The sequence below is a fragment of the Anser cygnoides genome, chromosome 16, assembly GCF_040182565.1.
Source record: "Anser cygnoides isolate HZ-2024a breed goose chromosome 16, Taihu_goose_T2T_genome, whole genome shotgun sequence".
Classification (NCBI taxonomy): Eukaryota; Metazoa; Chordata; class Aves; order Anseriformes; family Anatidae; genus Anser; species Anser cygnoides.
The window spans coordinates 6,582,435-6,598,584 of record NC_089888.1 but is presented as its reverse complement, the minus strand read 5'-3'; the positions used below and the strand labels follow the sequence as shown (position 1 = coordinate 6,598,584).

Sequence of the window (16,150 nt, the reverse complement as noted above, 5' to 3'; positions counted from 1 at the left end):
AGAAAAAGAATTCACCAGACAGAGTAACCGGAGATGAAATGCATAGTCTGCAAACTGAAACTTTCCCTGTAAGAATGTCTTATCATGCTTCGTACAATCTCCGTGAAGCAATGAAAAAGAAAGTCTGCTTGGCAGAACCGTGGAAAGATAGTCATCAAAATTGAGTAAAACAAAACAAACAAACAACAAAAAAAATGATAACCTTATGAGCAGAGTAAGTCAATAAGGTATTTGCCTTAAAATCTACGTTTGCATTTTAGCAAATAGCCAGACATAGGAATGTAATGTTCCCCACAGAGCCCAATTTGTCAGCCCTGAAAACTGCATTTCTCTCTTTATACATTGGGGGGACACAGTTCTAGGATCAAAACTAAGTTTCCTTAAAACCGCTATCAGAATCTTTAAATATTGACCAGAAGATCCCCCTGTTTCTAGTCATGTCACATAGCTCTGCCAGAAGAGAAAGGTGCAATGTGTGAAGTACATGTACAATCTGTGATGAACAAGTATCTACACTAAATAAAGTGTTATTTTTAAATTAAAACCTTTTCACAATGCTTTGTATTCTCAACTGGAATTACGTTAACTGGAATGACTGCACTGAAGTCAATGAACCTCTTTCAATTTACACCTGCTGAGGCCCTGGCCCAGGAAATGAAAAATAAGATTGATGACATCTCTTTAGGAGATGCGGCACAGTTTGTTAATGTGATGGAGGGTTTGTGAACCTGTTGGGGAATCAAATTTAGCATTTGAAAAATAAATAAATGTTAGAAAACAACTTATTAAATCTTAAACACATTACTTGGAAATGAAAAATTTTCAGAAAGATTTGCGAAAATGTGTATTGTCATTGGGAATTCCTGAATTCCTCTTACTTTCAGTGGGGCCTGAGAATATCCCCAGGTACATTTCTTCCCAAGTGTGTGAGTAGGTTTTAGGGGTTGCAGTTGAAGTGGATAGAGAAATTAAATACTTCTACATCACTTGTATGCAATTACATTTGTAAAGTAACAAATAACAACATCTCCAAGGCAGAACCTATTATAATCAATTACCTTTGTGACAAATTCAGGTTTTTCTTAGAGGTGAAATAACCTCTTAGATCAAGATCACTCTACAGCCCTGTCTGAGGCTCAGTAAAAGGAGTTTCAGATATTATCCCCAGAAAAGTTTTGGTGTAAAAGGTAGAATATTTCTTCGATGTCTTGCACCCAGAACCACAGAACGTATAAAGCCATCTTGTAATATTTATTGAGCAACCTAAGCGTCTAATATTTTAAGCATCTAATATTCTTCAAAAGTAAGATTTTTTTTAATTACCTGCAGAATTCGTTTCTGCCACCGATAGTGCTTGTATTTGTAGATACTAAAGTTATATTGTGAGCCAGTTAGCAAATCTGGTGAATCCTAAAAAATAGAACAGAAATCAGCAATTTGTCCACACTGTGTGTGGTGGTGTTTTGTTGTTGTTGTAGTTTTGTTTTGCTCTTTTTTTTTTTTCATACACTCAAATACAATCATGTGCTCAGGTGAAATCACCCTCAGTAAACAGTGATCAAACCGTGCTGGGGGCTTTGTAGAAACACTCCACACGGAGATATGTGGAAGCACCCTCCTGGTCTGATTTTCACAAAATATCTGCAACTCCCGCTGAACAAATGGAGGGATCACAGATTTATTTGGAAAACAAAATAGAGAGCAGAAAACAGGAAGGAGAGGAAGAAAAGAACAGAGTGCATGCAATTTTACCAAGTACATTTCAAAATACATGAGTATAAGCCACTTATTAAAGGCACTAACTAGCAAACAAGGGCTGTTGGTGACTTTAAAGAAAAATATTTACAAGCCCTTGAATATGGTGCATTAAAATGGCAAATCTTTGTTCCTTGATATTAAGTGAGGGTTTACAATTTGCTATCTGATCTCTTACATCAGCTATATCGTTTGCATGGACAATGATTAATTTTACATCTTTGGGAAAATGCAGTAAAGGGAAGGTCATGATCCAGATATATTAAATTTCATTTATTTCTAATAATTAGCTATCACAAAATCTTTAATGTGGCAAAAGTAGAAAAGGAACCCATTCTTTTCTTACTCTGAGAATATATGTCCACATAGTCTTACACTGCTGAGTTTAATATTTTTGTTGTCTGCAGCGTTTCTGCAAAATTTATGCCACTTTTATTAGTACTTATTTTTGCTGCTTCTTCTACTTCTTTCCAGCCAAGAAGTTAATAAGCAGTTCAGAAAGATATTTTTTCAAATTCCAAAAGCACCAGGTTTGTCTCAAAATCACTATTAGTTCCTGCTGTGCAAGAAATTTTCAGATTGTGTCATTAGCACATCATAAGATTTCACTCTTTCCTGGAGATTCTCCCATAGGGAGGGTGGTTCAAAAACCCCAAACAGAAAGGGAACTAGCTAGTGAAAAGTTCTCCAAGGAATTCTCTGCTGGATGATAGAGAGAGAAAGCAATGAGGGAGATACTGGACTGGGAATAAGCAGAGGAATATAAGGCTGATGTATTAATGTAGACAAGTAACCTATTCAGGGAAGAAGGAGGTTTGTATGGACACATCCAATCTAAATTTAAAATACTTAATCCAGGTAATGACATGAATGTAGCCACAGCACTTACATGAGATATCCATTGAACAGGACAACCGTAGCAGCAGATTTTAGCCTTTAGTACCAGGCACATGCGGTTTGAGCTGGAATAAACTGGGAATGTATATGTTTGCACAAATTGGGGCTGCAGCTTTCAAAGCAGCACAGATATGCTCCTAACACTCAAACAGGCTTTCCAGAACATGCTTGTAGATTTGGATGTCTTGCAAAATAGATCAAACAGTGACCTTACCTTTTCAGCATACACCTCTTTCTGTGCCAAATGCAAAGCTCCTTCAATGCTCACTTCTTTATTTTTCACCATGTTCATAATTTTGAGGATTTTTTCCTGGCTTAACTGGAAAAAAAGTCAATCAAGTGTTTTTAGAGACTGTTTTTTCATCTGGCTATTGAGGATACTGACTACTTGTGACAGTTGCAGCTACAGTTTCTGCCATAAAATTACAATTTCACTCATATTTTATGTTCTATCGACAACCTGCCCAGCAAATATAATCTCCCTTTGAAACCTGGTGAGAGTCCACAAGATATCAAATATACAGGGGCTTTTACAATTTTAGAAGATGGGGTGGTAATATCTGGAGACAGAACTGCCAGGAGGAAATCTTTTTAGTTAGAAAATCTGGCAAGAAGTGAAAACATCAATTTTGCATGCTTGCCTGTGTCTTACCCGTAGTGCAAAGTACTGCATACAAACAACATGAAAGTAAAATCAGACCATTCTAAATTTTCAGGGTGAAGGGGAGAGAAATTGATGTCTGTCCCATCAGGTACAGCCTTCACTTGAACTTATCTAAATACGTTAACAAGCAGGCATTACACTTCCCCTTTCTTTTGCTCAGAAAAAAAAAAAAAAAAAAAAAAAGAGGTTGCACTGTCAATAAGCTTACACACATTAATTTGTGTTACTCTAAAATGAACTGGGTGGGGATTGCAATAACAAACCAGAATAAAGCAAGAGAAAAGGAAAGTGGAGCAACCAGGTGCCCAGAACTGCAGCCACTTACACTGTGGAAGCTCTTTCACAGCCCTTCATAGGAGGAATAAACAACAGCCCTCTGAGACAGGCCGAAGATTTCCCCAGTAAAATAGCCATTCTTGAACAGTAGCAGAACCAGGAATTTGGAACGAGCACGTACCAGAGCTCCAGACTTGGGCCAGGAGCTTGCTAACAGGCGGGAAGTCGCACACTCCCGAAGGAGTGCATTTTTTTTCTCTACAAAATATTCAACTCCTCGGTCTGCTTACTTTCACCAAATCTTTGCATCTATTGCTTGTTCCAGCAGATACCCTCGGGTTCAGCCCAGACACTTGTGGTTCTTTTATCCAGTGGATTAGCTACAATATTCAATTATTCAATTAGCTACAATGTAGGATGTTTCCTACCTCCCTGGAGAATGACCTCCCCACCAGGAGATAAGTTTCTGTGGTAAAATCTTTCTTGCAAATCATCCTTTTTAAACTCTTCCACGTGGGGCTCTCCCATAAGAGCCCTCCCCAGGAGCACTGCCCCGGCTGTGCAGGAGACCAACACATTCAGAGGAAGGTATCTCAGTATCACAAGCAAATCTGAATTTGGCTACCCCAAGGACGAAGCACTGAGACCTCAACTGGTTTTGCTGCTCCTGCAACAGGAAAAAGAAGGCAAAGAGCTAAAGCGAGGGATCGCTGGCGAGCGAGGGCTGCTGCCCAGCTGCTGCCCAGCTGCTGCCCAGGAGGGGACGGGTGGGCAGAGGTGGGGGCTCCCCCCCGCCAGCTTTACTACACAAAATGGTTATCACTGCCCCCATCAGCAGCCCCCAAGCAGCTGCCCAGACACCAGAGGCAGGCAGAGCAGGCAGCAGGGCTGCAGCTGCTTTGCCACCCCCAGCACCTTCCTCTCCCAAGCAGCCGCTTCCTTCGCCTATGCCCACAGCTCTCCACACCCACAGCAGCTTCTCTGCTCAGAGCCCCAGGAAAGCAGCCTTGCAGCCGAACAAGATGCTGCCCACCCATCCAAGCACTGCAGGCACTTAGCACGAGCCTGATGGGCAATGTAAAACAACCAGCTACACCCCAGAGGTCAGCAACTCGTAAATCCACAGGTTGTATCTTCTTCCCAGTCACGCCACACTGAGCACACTTTAGCTTTCCAGATTTCCAACGAAAGAACCCGTTTCTGATCAAGAGACATGCTGTACATTTTTGCAGCCCACAAATAAAACTAGGAGTAAAAGAAGAAGAAATATTTTGTTTTTAAAGTCTTGGAATTTTCAGTGCTAATATAAAGGTAACTTATAGCATAGCTCCCAGCTGCAAATAGCAATGTGAATGGTAAGGAAAGAATAAAAGCAGTCTGATAATTCATTCATACTTGCTGAGGCACATAACGTTTCTACAATGACCTCCACATTCTGTATTTGAATTTTAAATGGCAATATATTTACACCACACACACACACTGTATACGATTAGATCTTAACAAGATAATTCCCTACTGAACAGGCTCTGTGTAGGCAAACAAGAATACGGCTATATCTGAATTGAATAATATAGTTTCCTTAGGGCTAAATTCTGCCAGCTTTAAAGTGCAAGATCCTATTGCAGGATTGCAATTCTTGATAGGAAGTTGGGTAGTATTTTTTGGAACTGTTAGGCCCTTTTCTATGGTGAAGGGTTCAAAGATTTTGCACCAGGATGAAAATAACTTAAAGACAACATCATAGCCTTATGACAAAGACACAGTCTGATTCACATAAACAAGAGAAGGATTTATCTCCGTCGCTTCAGCACACACGTAATTTAATGTAGGAGCTCAAGTCTCATTTGAATTTCACGGTAGTGTTTGACAACACAACATATTGTGCACATCTGCAGGGGTGCTTCCTATGAACGGCCAAAAAATGGAGTTTCAGCTTCCAAAATATGAGACTTTGAAGTCTCTTTTTTTTTTTTCCCCCAGGATATCGGTGACTCGTCCACCATCTCTGTTCTTGTGCAACTCCATACTCTGCAGTGCGCCAAGCACTGGCTATTTTAAGGTCTGTCATTCCAGGCAAATATTCTATCCTGCACCAGGGAACCTCACCACAACATGTCCACCAAAACCAAGACCTTTTCTTGTAATTCATTGTGTTTCGGATTTGCATTGCTGAAGATTTTCAAAAGCTCTTTTTTCTTTTCTTTTGTACCAAATTTGTATTCATATATGATTCACAGAAGTTAATGCATTTTTTTTATCTACAAAATATTCAGCTCTTTGTTTTGCTTACTTTCACCAAAGTCATCTTTAGACCAGAATGAAATTCTGACTAAGACATGAAAACAACTGGAAACATCTCTTAATTTTCTCAATAATGTATGAAGACAAATGTTTGCAAAAGAGGAGCAAATCGTTTTCTATATTGCAAATTCAGGAAGGTTAGTTAGTAAGTTAGACTGCTGACAGTTAATGCATTCCCCAGAGAGTGCTCAAAAGCTGGTGCTTGGTACAGGTTATTTTTAACAGCACCTTGTTGTTTTAATGTCTCTGTTAGCTCTCTTTCTCTCTGCACATCTGTAAGCCGAGGGGGTGGGGGGAGGGTGGACACGACACATTTCAAAAGAGAGGCAAAAAAAAAAAGCACTTTTCAGCTTATGAGATCTGTCAAAATTATTTGTCAGAAGTCTATCTGTCTATCTGGCTTCGGTTTTTGACATATTAGCACGGTATTTTTACTTGCAAACAAGACTTGAGCAACAGATCCTGACCTTTATCATTTTGTATCTGTGGGGCTTTTCTTTCAGCACATCACAATTTTTGTAATGCTCATTTTTGTGTTTATTTTGGTTACATTTTTTTTCTTAAAAAGAAACAAGTTTTGTCAAATTATCCACCAAAATGCCACTAAGTCAGATCGTGTTGTATTGCCTAATAGAATGTGACTGGTGCAGCGAAACAGAACGTTTCTATACCAGGTTGAATAACAAGACTTAGAAAATACCTTTTTTTCTATTATAAAATATGCACATTAAGAAAATACATGAGATTCCATTAATAATGCATTCATTTACCTGCCAGGTTCAAGAAGTTTGTTAAATACGGATTAAATTTTCATCATCCACCCAAAATTCAGTGCAACCACTTAGCTGATCTTAAAGAAAAATCAGAGCTCACAGTTGAAGGAAGAGTGTGGGGCTTCAGGAATTCTCTATACATACATTACTCTACAGGATGAGGTGTTTGTATTTTTGGCCAAGATGCGGTATAAAATGTGTTTAGTGGCAAGATGAGAGATTTCTGGCTTATTCTTGGGCAGCTGCTAACGCAGTACTTTTCTTGACCCTTTACAGGACTTCCTGCCACTCTCTATCCATCCAGTACAGTCTCACAACAGGCCCTAAGAGGTATGGAAGGTTATACATGTAGTCCAAATGCAGTGGTAAATATCAGAAAAGGTCCCCAAATCTTCTGAGGATCAACCAAGAAAGCGGGCTTACAGCCACATCAGGAGGGTCATTTACAGCTGATTGAAGACAGCAGCAGAAGGCGTGCAGAGTGTGGGAAACAACTGAGGCATAAGACAGGCTAATGTCTTCCTGTGCCTGTTCCTTCCAACTCTCGTTCTGTAACGCCCACTGGCTCACATCCTCCAACCCACCACAGCATTATGGACTCCTGTAGAATCAGTGGAGATCCCTTAGGCCCTCTAGGTTGCAATTCAGCACATGTAAGACCTGTTTCTTTTTCTCTGTTACCTACAGAGGCATTTTAGCTATGTGATTTTTCTCAGCTTATTATTATTCCGTTGACCATCCTACCTGCATCATAATAATATGACAGTAATCTAAAGCAAAAAGATGCCTGGAATGTGTGCACATACACCCGTGGAAACGAAGAGCAAGAAATCTGGCTGTCAGTCAGCTATACACATGATCTCAATTATTGCAATACTGGAATGATTCAGTAAAACATTATTTCAGGTTCACTCAGGTGAAGATCAGAGCTAATATGCACCAAGCTCTATCATTTCCTGTGACAATAAAGCCAAGTCATGCAGAAATCCTGCTCCCTGTACAAATGAGGAAATATTTTCATTCAAATCTGGTCAAGCTTTTCATTGTTCTTGCTAAGCATTCCTTACATTGTCCTTATTAAACATTAACAGTGTTAAACATAGTCTGTTAGCTGCAAGGAGTAGGAGACAAACCAGCTTCTGGCTGCTGCAAGACCCAGAAGGGAAGGCTGGAGGAGGGCTTCCTCCTCCTCTGCACTCCACAGAAGCATCTTCCTTTTAGCACTGCTAAGATCAGTTCTCTAAGAGACAAGGGGGCTCAAACCAAGAGGGAAGAGCCAAGTAGTGACTATGCATTTCTTTACAGAGGTCTCATGAATTTCTTGGCATTAACCTGCCTGAATGCTGGTTGTCTCCACAACAATGAATATGCTGTTTTAAAATACATGCCTGATGCTTTTATTCATCCAGCATAGTGAAATATTTTCATTCATTTTGAAGTCCTTTTTAAAAAAAAATATATAGCTTTTAATAATAGATTTTGTTTTCTACCTAACAAAGGAGGATGAAGTGACTTAGAGGTAAAGCCTTCTGGGGATTTTCTGTTGACTCAGTGCCTTCCAACTGCAGTACACAACGCTTTCTGGAAAGCAAATACAGTGGAGAAACTTAAAAATAAGTGCCAGGATACAATGCGGCGATTGACCTCGGGTGAAATTTCAAGTAGCAACTTCCTTCTCCAAGCTGTGCTTTTAAAGAAAATGCCTTTTTTTTTTTTTTCTTTTCCTCCAAATCAAAGGCACTGGCTTAGTTTACTGTAGTTTACTGTGAGTATTTGCCTTCTTTACAGTATTATGTTGAACTCCACTCTGCCTGCATGTTGAACATGTCATCATTTAAATGATTTTCAAGACAGCAGACACAATCTTGGTTGCCTTAAAAGTTCCAGTTCTTATCAACTTTCATCTCCTAATGTATTCAGTTTCACCAGGCTTGAACTTGGCCCAAAGTGTACTGAGTGCTCCCATATATTTGTAGGGGAGTGGCTGTCTTCTATGTTTGGGGGTATCTGAAAAACCTTCACTTGTAATTTACATGAAATACCAATACAGATGACTGATGTGATATTTTTATGTGGCAATACCATCTTTTGTAGCCAGTCATAGAGATAGACTAATATTATTTGTCAAACAGTGCTGCTATTCATCAAGTAAATTATCCATCTGTAATAATGTTTTGCATTATTTGTTCAGATCTATATCTGGCTGAATAATATCTGTCAACATTTATTCAAAGAAGGTATTCATCAAACAGTAGCTTGATTTCCCTGAAAACACTGGAAATTCTACCACTTTCAGCAGGAGCTGAAGGAACCCAAAGATATTTTCATATAATTTATTACATTATTGTAAAAATTAAGTACTACATCAAAAAATCCTAAAGAGCTAGCCTCAAAAATATTTTGGAATCTGAATCATAAATTGGATCCTAGTGAAATGTATACAGCACGGTGTACAATACAAAGTGATTATTCTTTCTTCCAGTTCTGAAGATTTCTCCATATTGAAGAATCTCAATACCTAAACTTTTCCTGAAGTCCCCTCTGAAAACCTGACAATTTATAGGTCTAACATGAAGCAATTACATCAGCGTTTCCCTCAATCACCACTTAACAGGCCCTCACGTTCTCAGCAGGACCCTCGTTCAAATAGCACTTGGAACCTGTCAGAAAACCACACTCGGAAAGTAATTACCAGAGGTGAAAAACCAAAGGGTATATTGAGTGGTGGTGCACAGGAGACCGACTTCATTTTGTTCTATTCAATGTTTTCACTAACAATCTGGCGACAGAGATTTTGCTTATTAAATTCGCAGACACGAAGGTGGAAAGAACCACAGCGGGTTGCAACGGGTATTCAAATTCTAAACAAACTTGACAAATTAGAGAAGCACAATTCAACAAGTGGAAAAAAAATATCTTGAGAAAGTTCAGCAGAATTACCAGCTACACACAGGGTGGCTGAGGAACATATTTTCTTCAGAAAAAGACTCAGAAGTTATAGTAGGTTACAAACCAACACAAGTTAACAGCTTCATGCTGTTGCAATAAAACATCCCACTGGGAGGTTATAGACGGCATCATAGTCTGCAAAACACATTGTCATCTTTCCAGTACACAGCACTGATAAAGGCTTCTGCTGGAAGAGTGCGACGTTCTCCACATCTCCCAAAAAGAGGTGGATGGGTTGGAGGGAGACCAGATCAGGACAACACTCATGGTTAGAGCTTAAACAAGACGACACACAAACTAAAACAAACAAACAAAAACAAACAAACAAACAAAAAGACCCATGGAGATACCCATTGCAACAAGCTTCAGATCATGAGAAATACATTTTCCAATTTCTAACCTACATATCCTAGATCCTGTTTCAGCCAGGCCTGTACTAAAAGCCTGGGCAATCTGATGCAGGAAAGTGGGTGCCCTCAGTTGTGCAGAGCCAAGCCTACAGTGCTTTGGTTCTTCAGTAGTCATTGAGATGAAATAGGACCAGTATATCAATGGCTATTCTGCTTTCTGCCCCACACTAGATGCCAACTTTCAATCCAGTTTATTTAGTATTAACAACTAAAGCAAAAGTGGATGCTTCCAAGCAGCAATCTTGGAGTATAAAGACGCAGTCTTACAGATCTACAGCTCCAAATAAAAATTCACAGCAGTTCGAATAGTATTTTAGGAGTTTTTCCCTCACACCTTTTTTATATCTCAGTCCAGTTGCTTACAAAGAAATAAAAGAAAGAACCTTTGACTATTTAAAAGCATGATGTATTGCTAAAACTCATGGATTTTGTGATTTTGCTGCTTCACTTCACATTAAGTAGGTACAACTTTGAATTAATCAATCCTAACATGGTATTTTTGTTGAATTGCTACTGTTTTTCTTCAAATAGCTACCAAAATATCTTCACAAGCAGCACTCACAACAGAAATTGAGACTGCAGAATATTTAGGTAGGATAAGAAGTTTTCTGTGCCTGAAAGGTGCATGTTTGAAGTGCTGGTGTGCCTCCTGCCATACACTGACACACCACGAGATTCCTGGATGTGTGTGAAGTGTGTAGAGGGACAAACCACAGCATCTGCACCATGCAATGAACAGTGAAACCTTTCTGTTTCTCACATAGATTGCAGTGATTAAAAAGTCAACTGGCCCATTTATTTCATGTAAAAATACACTAAGAAATAATATTACTGTGAATAGGAGGGGGAAACATTTATGGAAAGCTTTACAATTGGTTTTACCAAGGCTACAGGCAGGCACACCAATGAAAATGCAGAAGTTTTCAGTGTGAAATAGTTTCCAGCTTGTGTGATAGATGGCCAACATGTTCCATGTTCAATACCAAGATATAGGTTCACTGGATTTTCATTTTTTCCTTCATGCTTAAGCCATTATTAAATGAAGTTTCTCTCTTACACTGTCACTGTTTTCCTCTAAAACATTGGTGGCCTCTAGAGACAAATTACATTAAAAATGTAAATAAAGTGAATCTTTTTTTTTTAAGTAATTTTTTAATGTGATAAGATATTTTTATTTCTTGCTGAACATTGTTGTCAGTACAAATGAATTAAGAGGATGCAACTGAATTAAGTAAATAGGTGCAGATTGCCTTTGAAGTAGCTACTGTGGGAATATTTTCCAAAGCATTCATTCAATTATAGTTTTATGCTAGGCACACTGAATACAGGAATGAAACTCCCATTGATTTCAGTTCCCTGCCACCACAGAAACATGCAGTACATGTCCTGAATACATTAAACGACACTTCATTTCAAAAACAATACTGAGTAAGCATGAACTTACTGTGTATTTTCTTCGTGTGTTAAGGTGCAACTTTAATGTTATGCTACAAAATGGACTAAAATAGAATAAAGGAGGTTCATATAGAAGTATTTCAGCTTGTTACTAAAATAATAATGTTCCATGCCTTTCGTTGTAGTAATTAAAATAATCCACAGTGATAAGAACTATCAAGGATTATCATATTTGCTTATTAACATGATGGTCCAATTAATCTTGCGATAAAACAAAGATTACCAGACTATTAAGCAGTGACATCTAATTATTTTGGAGAAAAGTATGCACTATTTCTCTTCACAGGCTCACAATCTGATCTTGTGCCCTAGCGTCTTGTAAAAGCATATCAAGCAAGAATTTGGCTGCTAAAATTATTAAAAGCTGAACAATACACGATTCATTATGCTTGAGGTTTATTAGATCACATTAGTTAACATGTGCTAAGCAACAAGTATGAAGTGCAAAACAGAGAAGGCAATACTGATTTCATGAATGTTTAAGTGAGTATTACGGGTCTCCATGAATTCTACATTGTTTGAAACGTTTAACGAATAAACTCTTTATTATGTTCCATTCAAAATAAGGTCTGAAACATGAGGAAAAAAAAAAAAAAGTATCTCTCTGCTGATGTCTGATTTCTTACCTAACCTCTGCCCGCCTCCCCCCCCCCCCCCCCCCCCCCATCCCAGGATTCTGGTTTGTTAATGAATCATCATAACAAAGTGTTGAGGTAAAAAGACGTTATTTCTCTTTGTCTCCCCCTCTCCTATAGTCTCCCCTTATACTCCAACAGATTTAGCAGAATATAATCCTTGTCTATATATACACACAACTTCAGCACATTCTTAAGGCTCCCTTACAAAAGCAGACTCCATTTTCCAAGGTCAACTTTCTCGGAATCAGCTCGTTGTACAACTATTTATGCTGCATCTTTAAGTATTTTCTTAAACTCAGGGAAAAAAATCCCTTCAAAAAGATCTTTGACTGCATGTATTGTGTTGCCATGTTCAGGAAGTTGTACCATATTGAGAATGAGACAAGACAGATAAAGGTCCGAAAGGCTCTGTAAAAAGAAATTTTACTGAGGGATGTCAGTACCTACTGCTGTAAGGATGATGAGGAAGACATACCTGAGGATGCACTTCAGCCCCTCTCCCACAGGCATTTCCCCTGTTCTTTGTTCAGTGGGCTACCTCCAACTGAGTAGAAAATGTAAGAGAACTCAGTGCAGTCTCCCTGGGTCTTTTGATCTTACCTTACACAAGAAAGGCATTCCCAAGTTTTGAGGATTTTTTAGATGGATCAAGGAAAAGTGAGCTCTGATTCCTACACAGAGTATTTCCATGTTGATGTTTAACTCTGCCTACAATTGATTCTGGTTTTAAATATAAATGCAGCCTCCACAAAGCATGCACTTACACAGCACATCTCATTCAGTAACCTACAAACATCTAGGTTCAAAACAAGAGCAGGACCAAGGAACCTGAACTGTCTCACAAGTCCTTTGCTCTGACCAACACTTGACATTAGCTGCAAGGAGCAGATTGCTCCAGGTCCATAACTGAGCTGGACTGACCACCCAATATGTACCCCAAGTCTTTAGAAGCCCCAGTAGGTCAGGAGAAAATTGGATTTCTTACTTATAGTCTCACGAAAATAGCCCATCTCCAAAGCTACAGAAGTTCCTCCTGAGGCTGGGTACATGTTCATGAATATATACGTCAGAAGATATGGAATCATTTGGCTTTATTTAAACGGAATTGATCCCTTGACATATATACACAGTGAAAATCTGCTCTAAGCTATCTTTGAAAAGACCGGGAAAAGAAAAGAATCACCTAAGAGAGGTGGCCTTTAACTAAAAGTCTAGCAAAAAATTGTATGGGAAAGCCATGGGGATAGAAGTACTTTAAAATGGTTGATTAAAGTAAAGCAGGCTGGAAAAGCAAAAGGGTTGACAACTGTTCCGCCTTACATCAGTCCTCAGAAGACTTAGATGAAAAGCATCAGAAAGACATGTAGTCAAATTTTAAAAGAAGTTCACAAAAAGTTTCAAACATTTTTCTCAGGCTCAATTTAGCTTTGCAAATCACTTGGTGAACATATAACCTGAGCTTTATGCACATGCTGCATTGCAGGCCTTGGGGAGTGAAAGAAAGGAAAAAGTAGCACCATCTGGTTACAGCTTCCTGTTTTCTGGTTCTCACTCATGTAAGCCCTTTCTGGTAGCAAGCATTTGATTATTTCCACATCTGTGCTGCCCCTGACCTCCCCAGCAGTACCTGCCAAAATAAGAGCAATGATTCATAAGCTGCACCTCAGGCCTGTGCGTCAGTGCTAGGCAATAAACACATGGGCTGTAGACAATAAAGAAAAAGAAAACACTTCCACTCTGAATTTGTGCCTTTTCAATGGCACTGTCATCAACAGCTTCTCCAAATAGATCCCAGCACTTCGTTACACTGAATAGTGCAGATGGGACCTGTAATTTTATTACATTTCAGGTGTCATCTCCTCAGGTGAAGCAATTAATATCTGCCAAGCTGACTCAGTCTTAGGATGACCTGTTATGCTGCCCTCAACAAACACGTCAAAGGCCATGCATGTTGATGTTGCATGGAGGGAACCAAATGCAAAAATATGTAACACGCCCTTCTTCCTCTTTGACAAACCAAAGATGTTGACAAACCAAAAGAGGCTTCATCCTCATTTGTGCTCTCACCCTGAGTTTGCCTAGAGCCACACCTAGCAAATCTTTCAGTGAACATCTCGTGCTTCTCAGTGGAAAAGTGGAATCATACCAACAGAGCAGACTTCTCCTCAGATCTTATATTCTTCTCAAAGCACGTAGTAGTTGCAAGCCAAGCCACTCTTGGTAGCTGCCCAGGGCCAACTTAGATCACTCCGTCACACCTCCAGCCTACACATAACACACCCCTTCCTTCTTCTAATTGCTCTTTACTCCAGGGACTCTCCACCAGTACAAGCTATCAGCTTTCCTAGCTAGAGGGAAATTTTCCATGGCTTAATTCTCCAGGTAGCAGACTTCCAAACATGCAAGTATTGCAAGTAGCAGAATGCTACAAAGACTATATATCTGTCAGGTGTTCTCAGACAAATGCAGTAGTGTTGCAAGCTGATGTATACTCAATTCTGACATATCAATCTTATCAAATACCAGTATGATTATCAAAAACTGCATTTGCCTATAATATAAAACACTATTTTCCCCCTCCAATTACCTTATGGAAATTTTTAGTGCAGATAATATATAGTATTAATAAATCCTCTCTAGCAGCAATAGAAAGACAGGTCTTCTCTCTTTTTCCCCTCCGTATCAGGAAAACCTTGCACATTTCAACTTTCTTAAGAATAAAGCACAGTACAGAAAAATATTGTTTCATAACCAACTTCTGCAAATAATTTCTGATATATTAAACCAGTCCACGCTCATATTATGTGCTAATGAATTTCATTAAACAATCTACTGCAAATTCCCTACCAATAAAACACAAAGTCATTTCAGCTTCTCTTATGCCATCTCTTCAGTTATGCACAACAAATAGCACTTTCACATAAGCCATAACAGTTTCTGTCTTTACCTGTGAAAAAGTGTCTTGTGTTCTTGTATTATCCATGTCTGTGAAAATTCTATTTGTTTCATCAGTATCCCATAGGGTTACAAACTATAGTTTATTCATGAATTACACCTGCTTTTCTACAGCACGGTTCTCGTTCTCTTCCTTTTTCTCTGCCTCTCTCTCTCTCAAGAAATCTTACAGCCAATGGCTTTTATTAAGTCTTACTTCCTTTTTTGCTGAGAACTGAAAGAAACAATAATGATGCTTTGCTTCCTTATGGCAGCTCTGTGAAAAGACAAAAAAGTAGAAGCTGTTTGCTTTTCTTGAACTGATATTTATGTTCCAGAGACTTCCTGAAGTCACTGAGCCATGAATGTTAAAATTATGATCTATTACTGCACATCGGATCTATCTGAACACCTAACATGTTAGTTAACAAAACAAATTCCATACTAAATGTAGCAAAGTTTGCCTGAGGAATTGCAAATACAATAGGCAATTTTCACAGCAATATTTTTATGCACGGCAGCTATCTTTAATGTATGTCTTCAAACTCTAGCACAAGTATGTGCATATTGGATCAAAGCATAAATGTACCTGCAGGTTATCTTACAAGATTTCTGTAAAAATCAACAGTATTTTAGACTCTGCCTTTGTAATCTGTATTTGAAGAAAGTCTAGTGATTAGAAGAGTGAATTAACAGTAAAACATTCTTGAAATCTAAACCCACATTTGACAAAAGCTTTTTAGCAGCTACAAACAAAATAAACCTTGGTTCCCCTTACTCTATATGATGACTTCTATTGACACAAAACCTTACGGGAATGAGATTAAAATTTCTGAACAGACGTGGCTGAAAGACTCTTCATATTTAGAAATTTCTTCTGCTGCAAATATAGGCAAAAAAAGAAAATCAAAAAACAGTTTCTCCCAAAAATTCAATTTTTAAAAACATGACAGGAATTGAAAAGCTTTGTTCTGATGATGGGTCTTATTTCAGCTTTTCTGTACTATACTAAAAGCAATCTTACAAGCACAGGGAAGTAAAGTTGAGATGTTCAGTTCAGAAGAGGTGTCAATGAACCACTTGGGAAGCACAGGC

General features: G+C 38.7%; 1 protein-coding gene across 4 annotated transcripts in view; it reads right to left on the bottom strand.

Moving 5' to 3' along the window:
* The window catches only part of LOC106041848 (uncharacterized), a 65,925-nt gene that overhangs the window by 26,106 nt on the left and 23,669 nt on the right, over positions 1-16,150 (bottom strand). For 2 of the 4 annotated variants that reach the window (XM_066978353.1, XM_066978355.1), the window contains exons 3-4: positions 2,867-2,971; positions 1,324-1,410 (exon numbers count right to left, since the gene is read on the bottom strand). In XM_066978353.1, coding sequence (XP_066834454.1) covers positions 1,324-1,410; positions 2,867-2,944 — 165 coding nt within the window. In that variant the 5' untranslated portion in view covers positions 2,945-2,971. Of the gene's footprint in view, positions 1-1,323; positions 1,411-2,866; positions 2,972-12,596; positions 12,666-15,068; positions 15,262-16,150 lie in introns of those variants that run through there. The other 2 variants (XM_066978354.1, XM_048072589.2) reach the window with 2 other exon arrangements.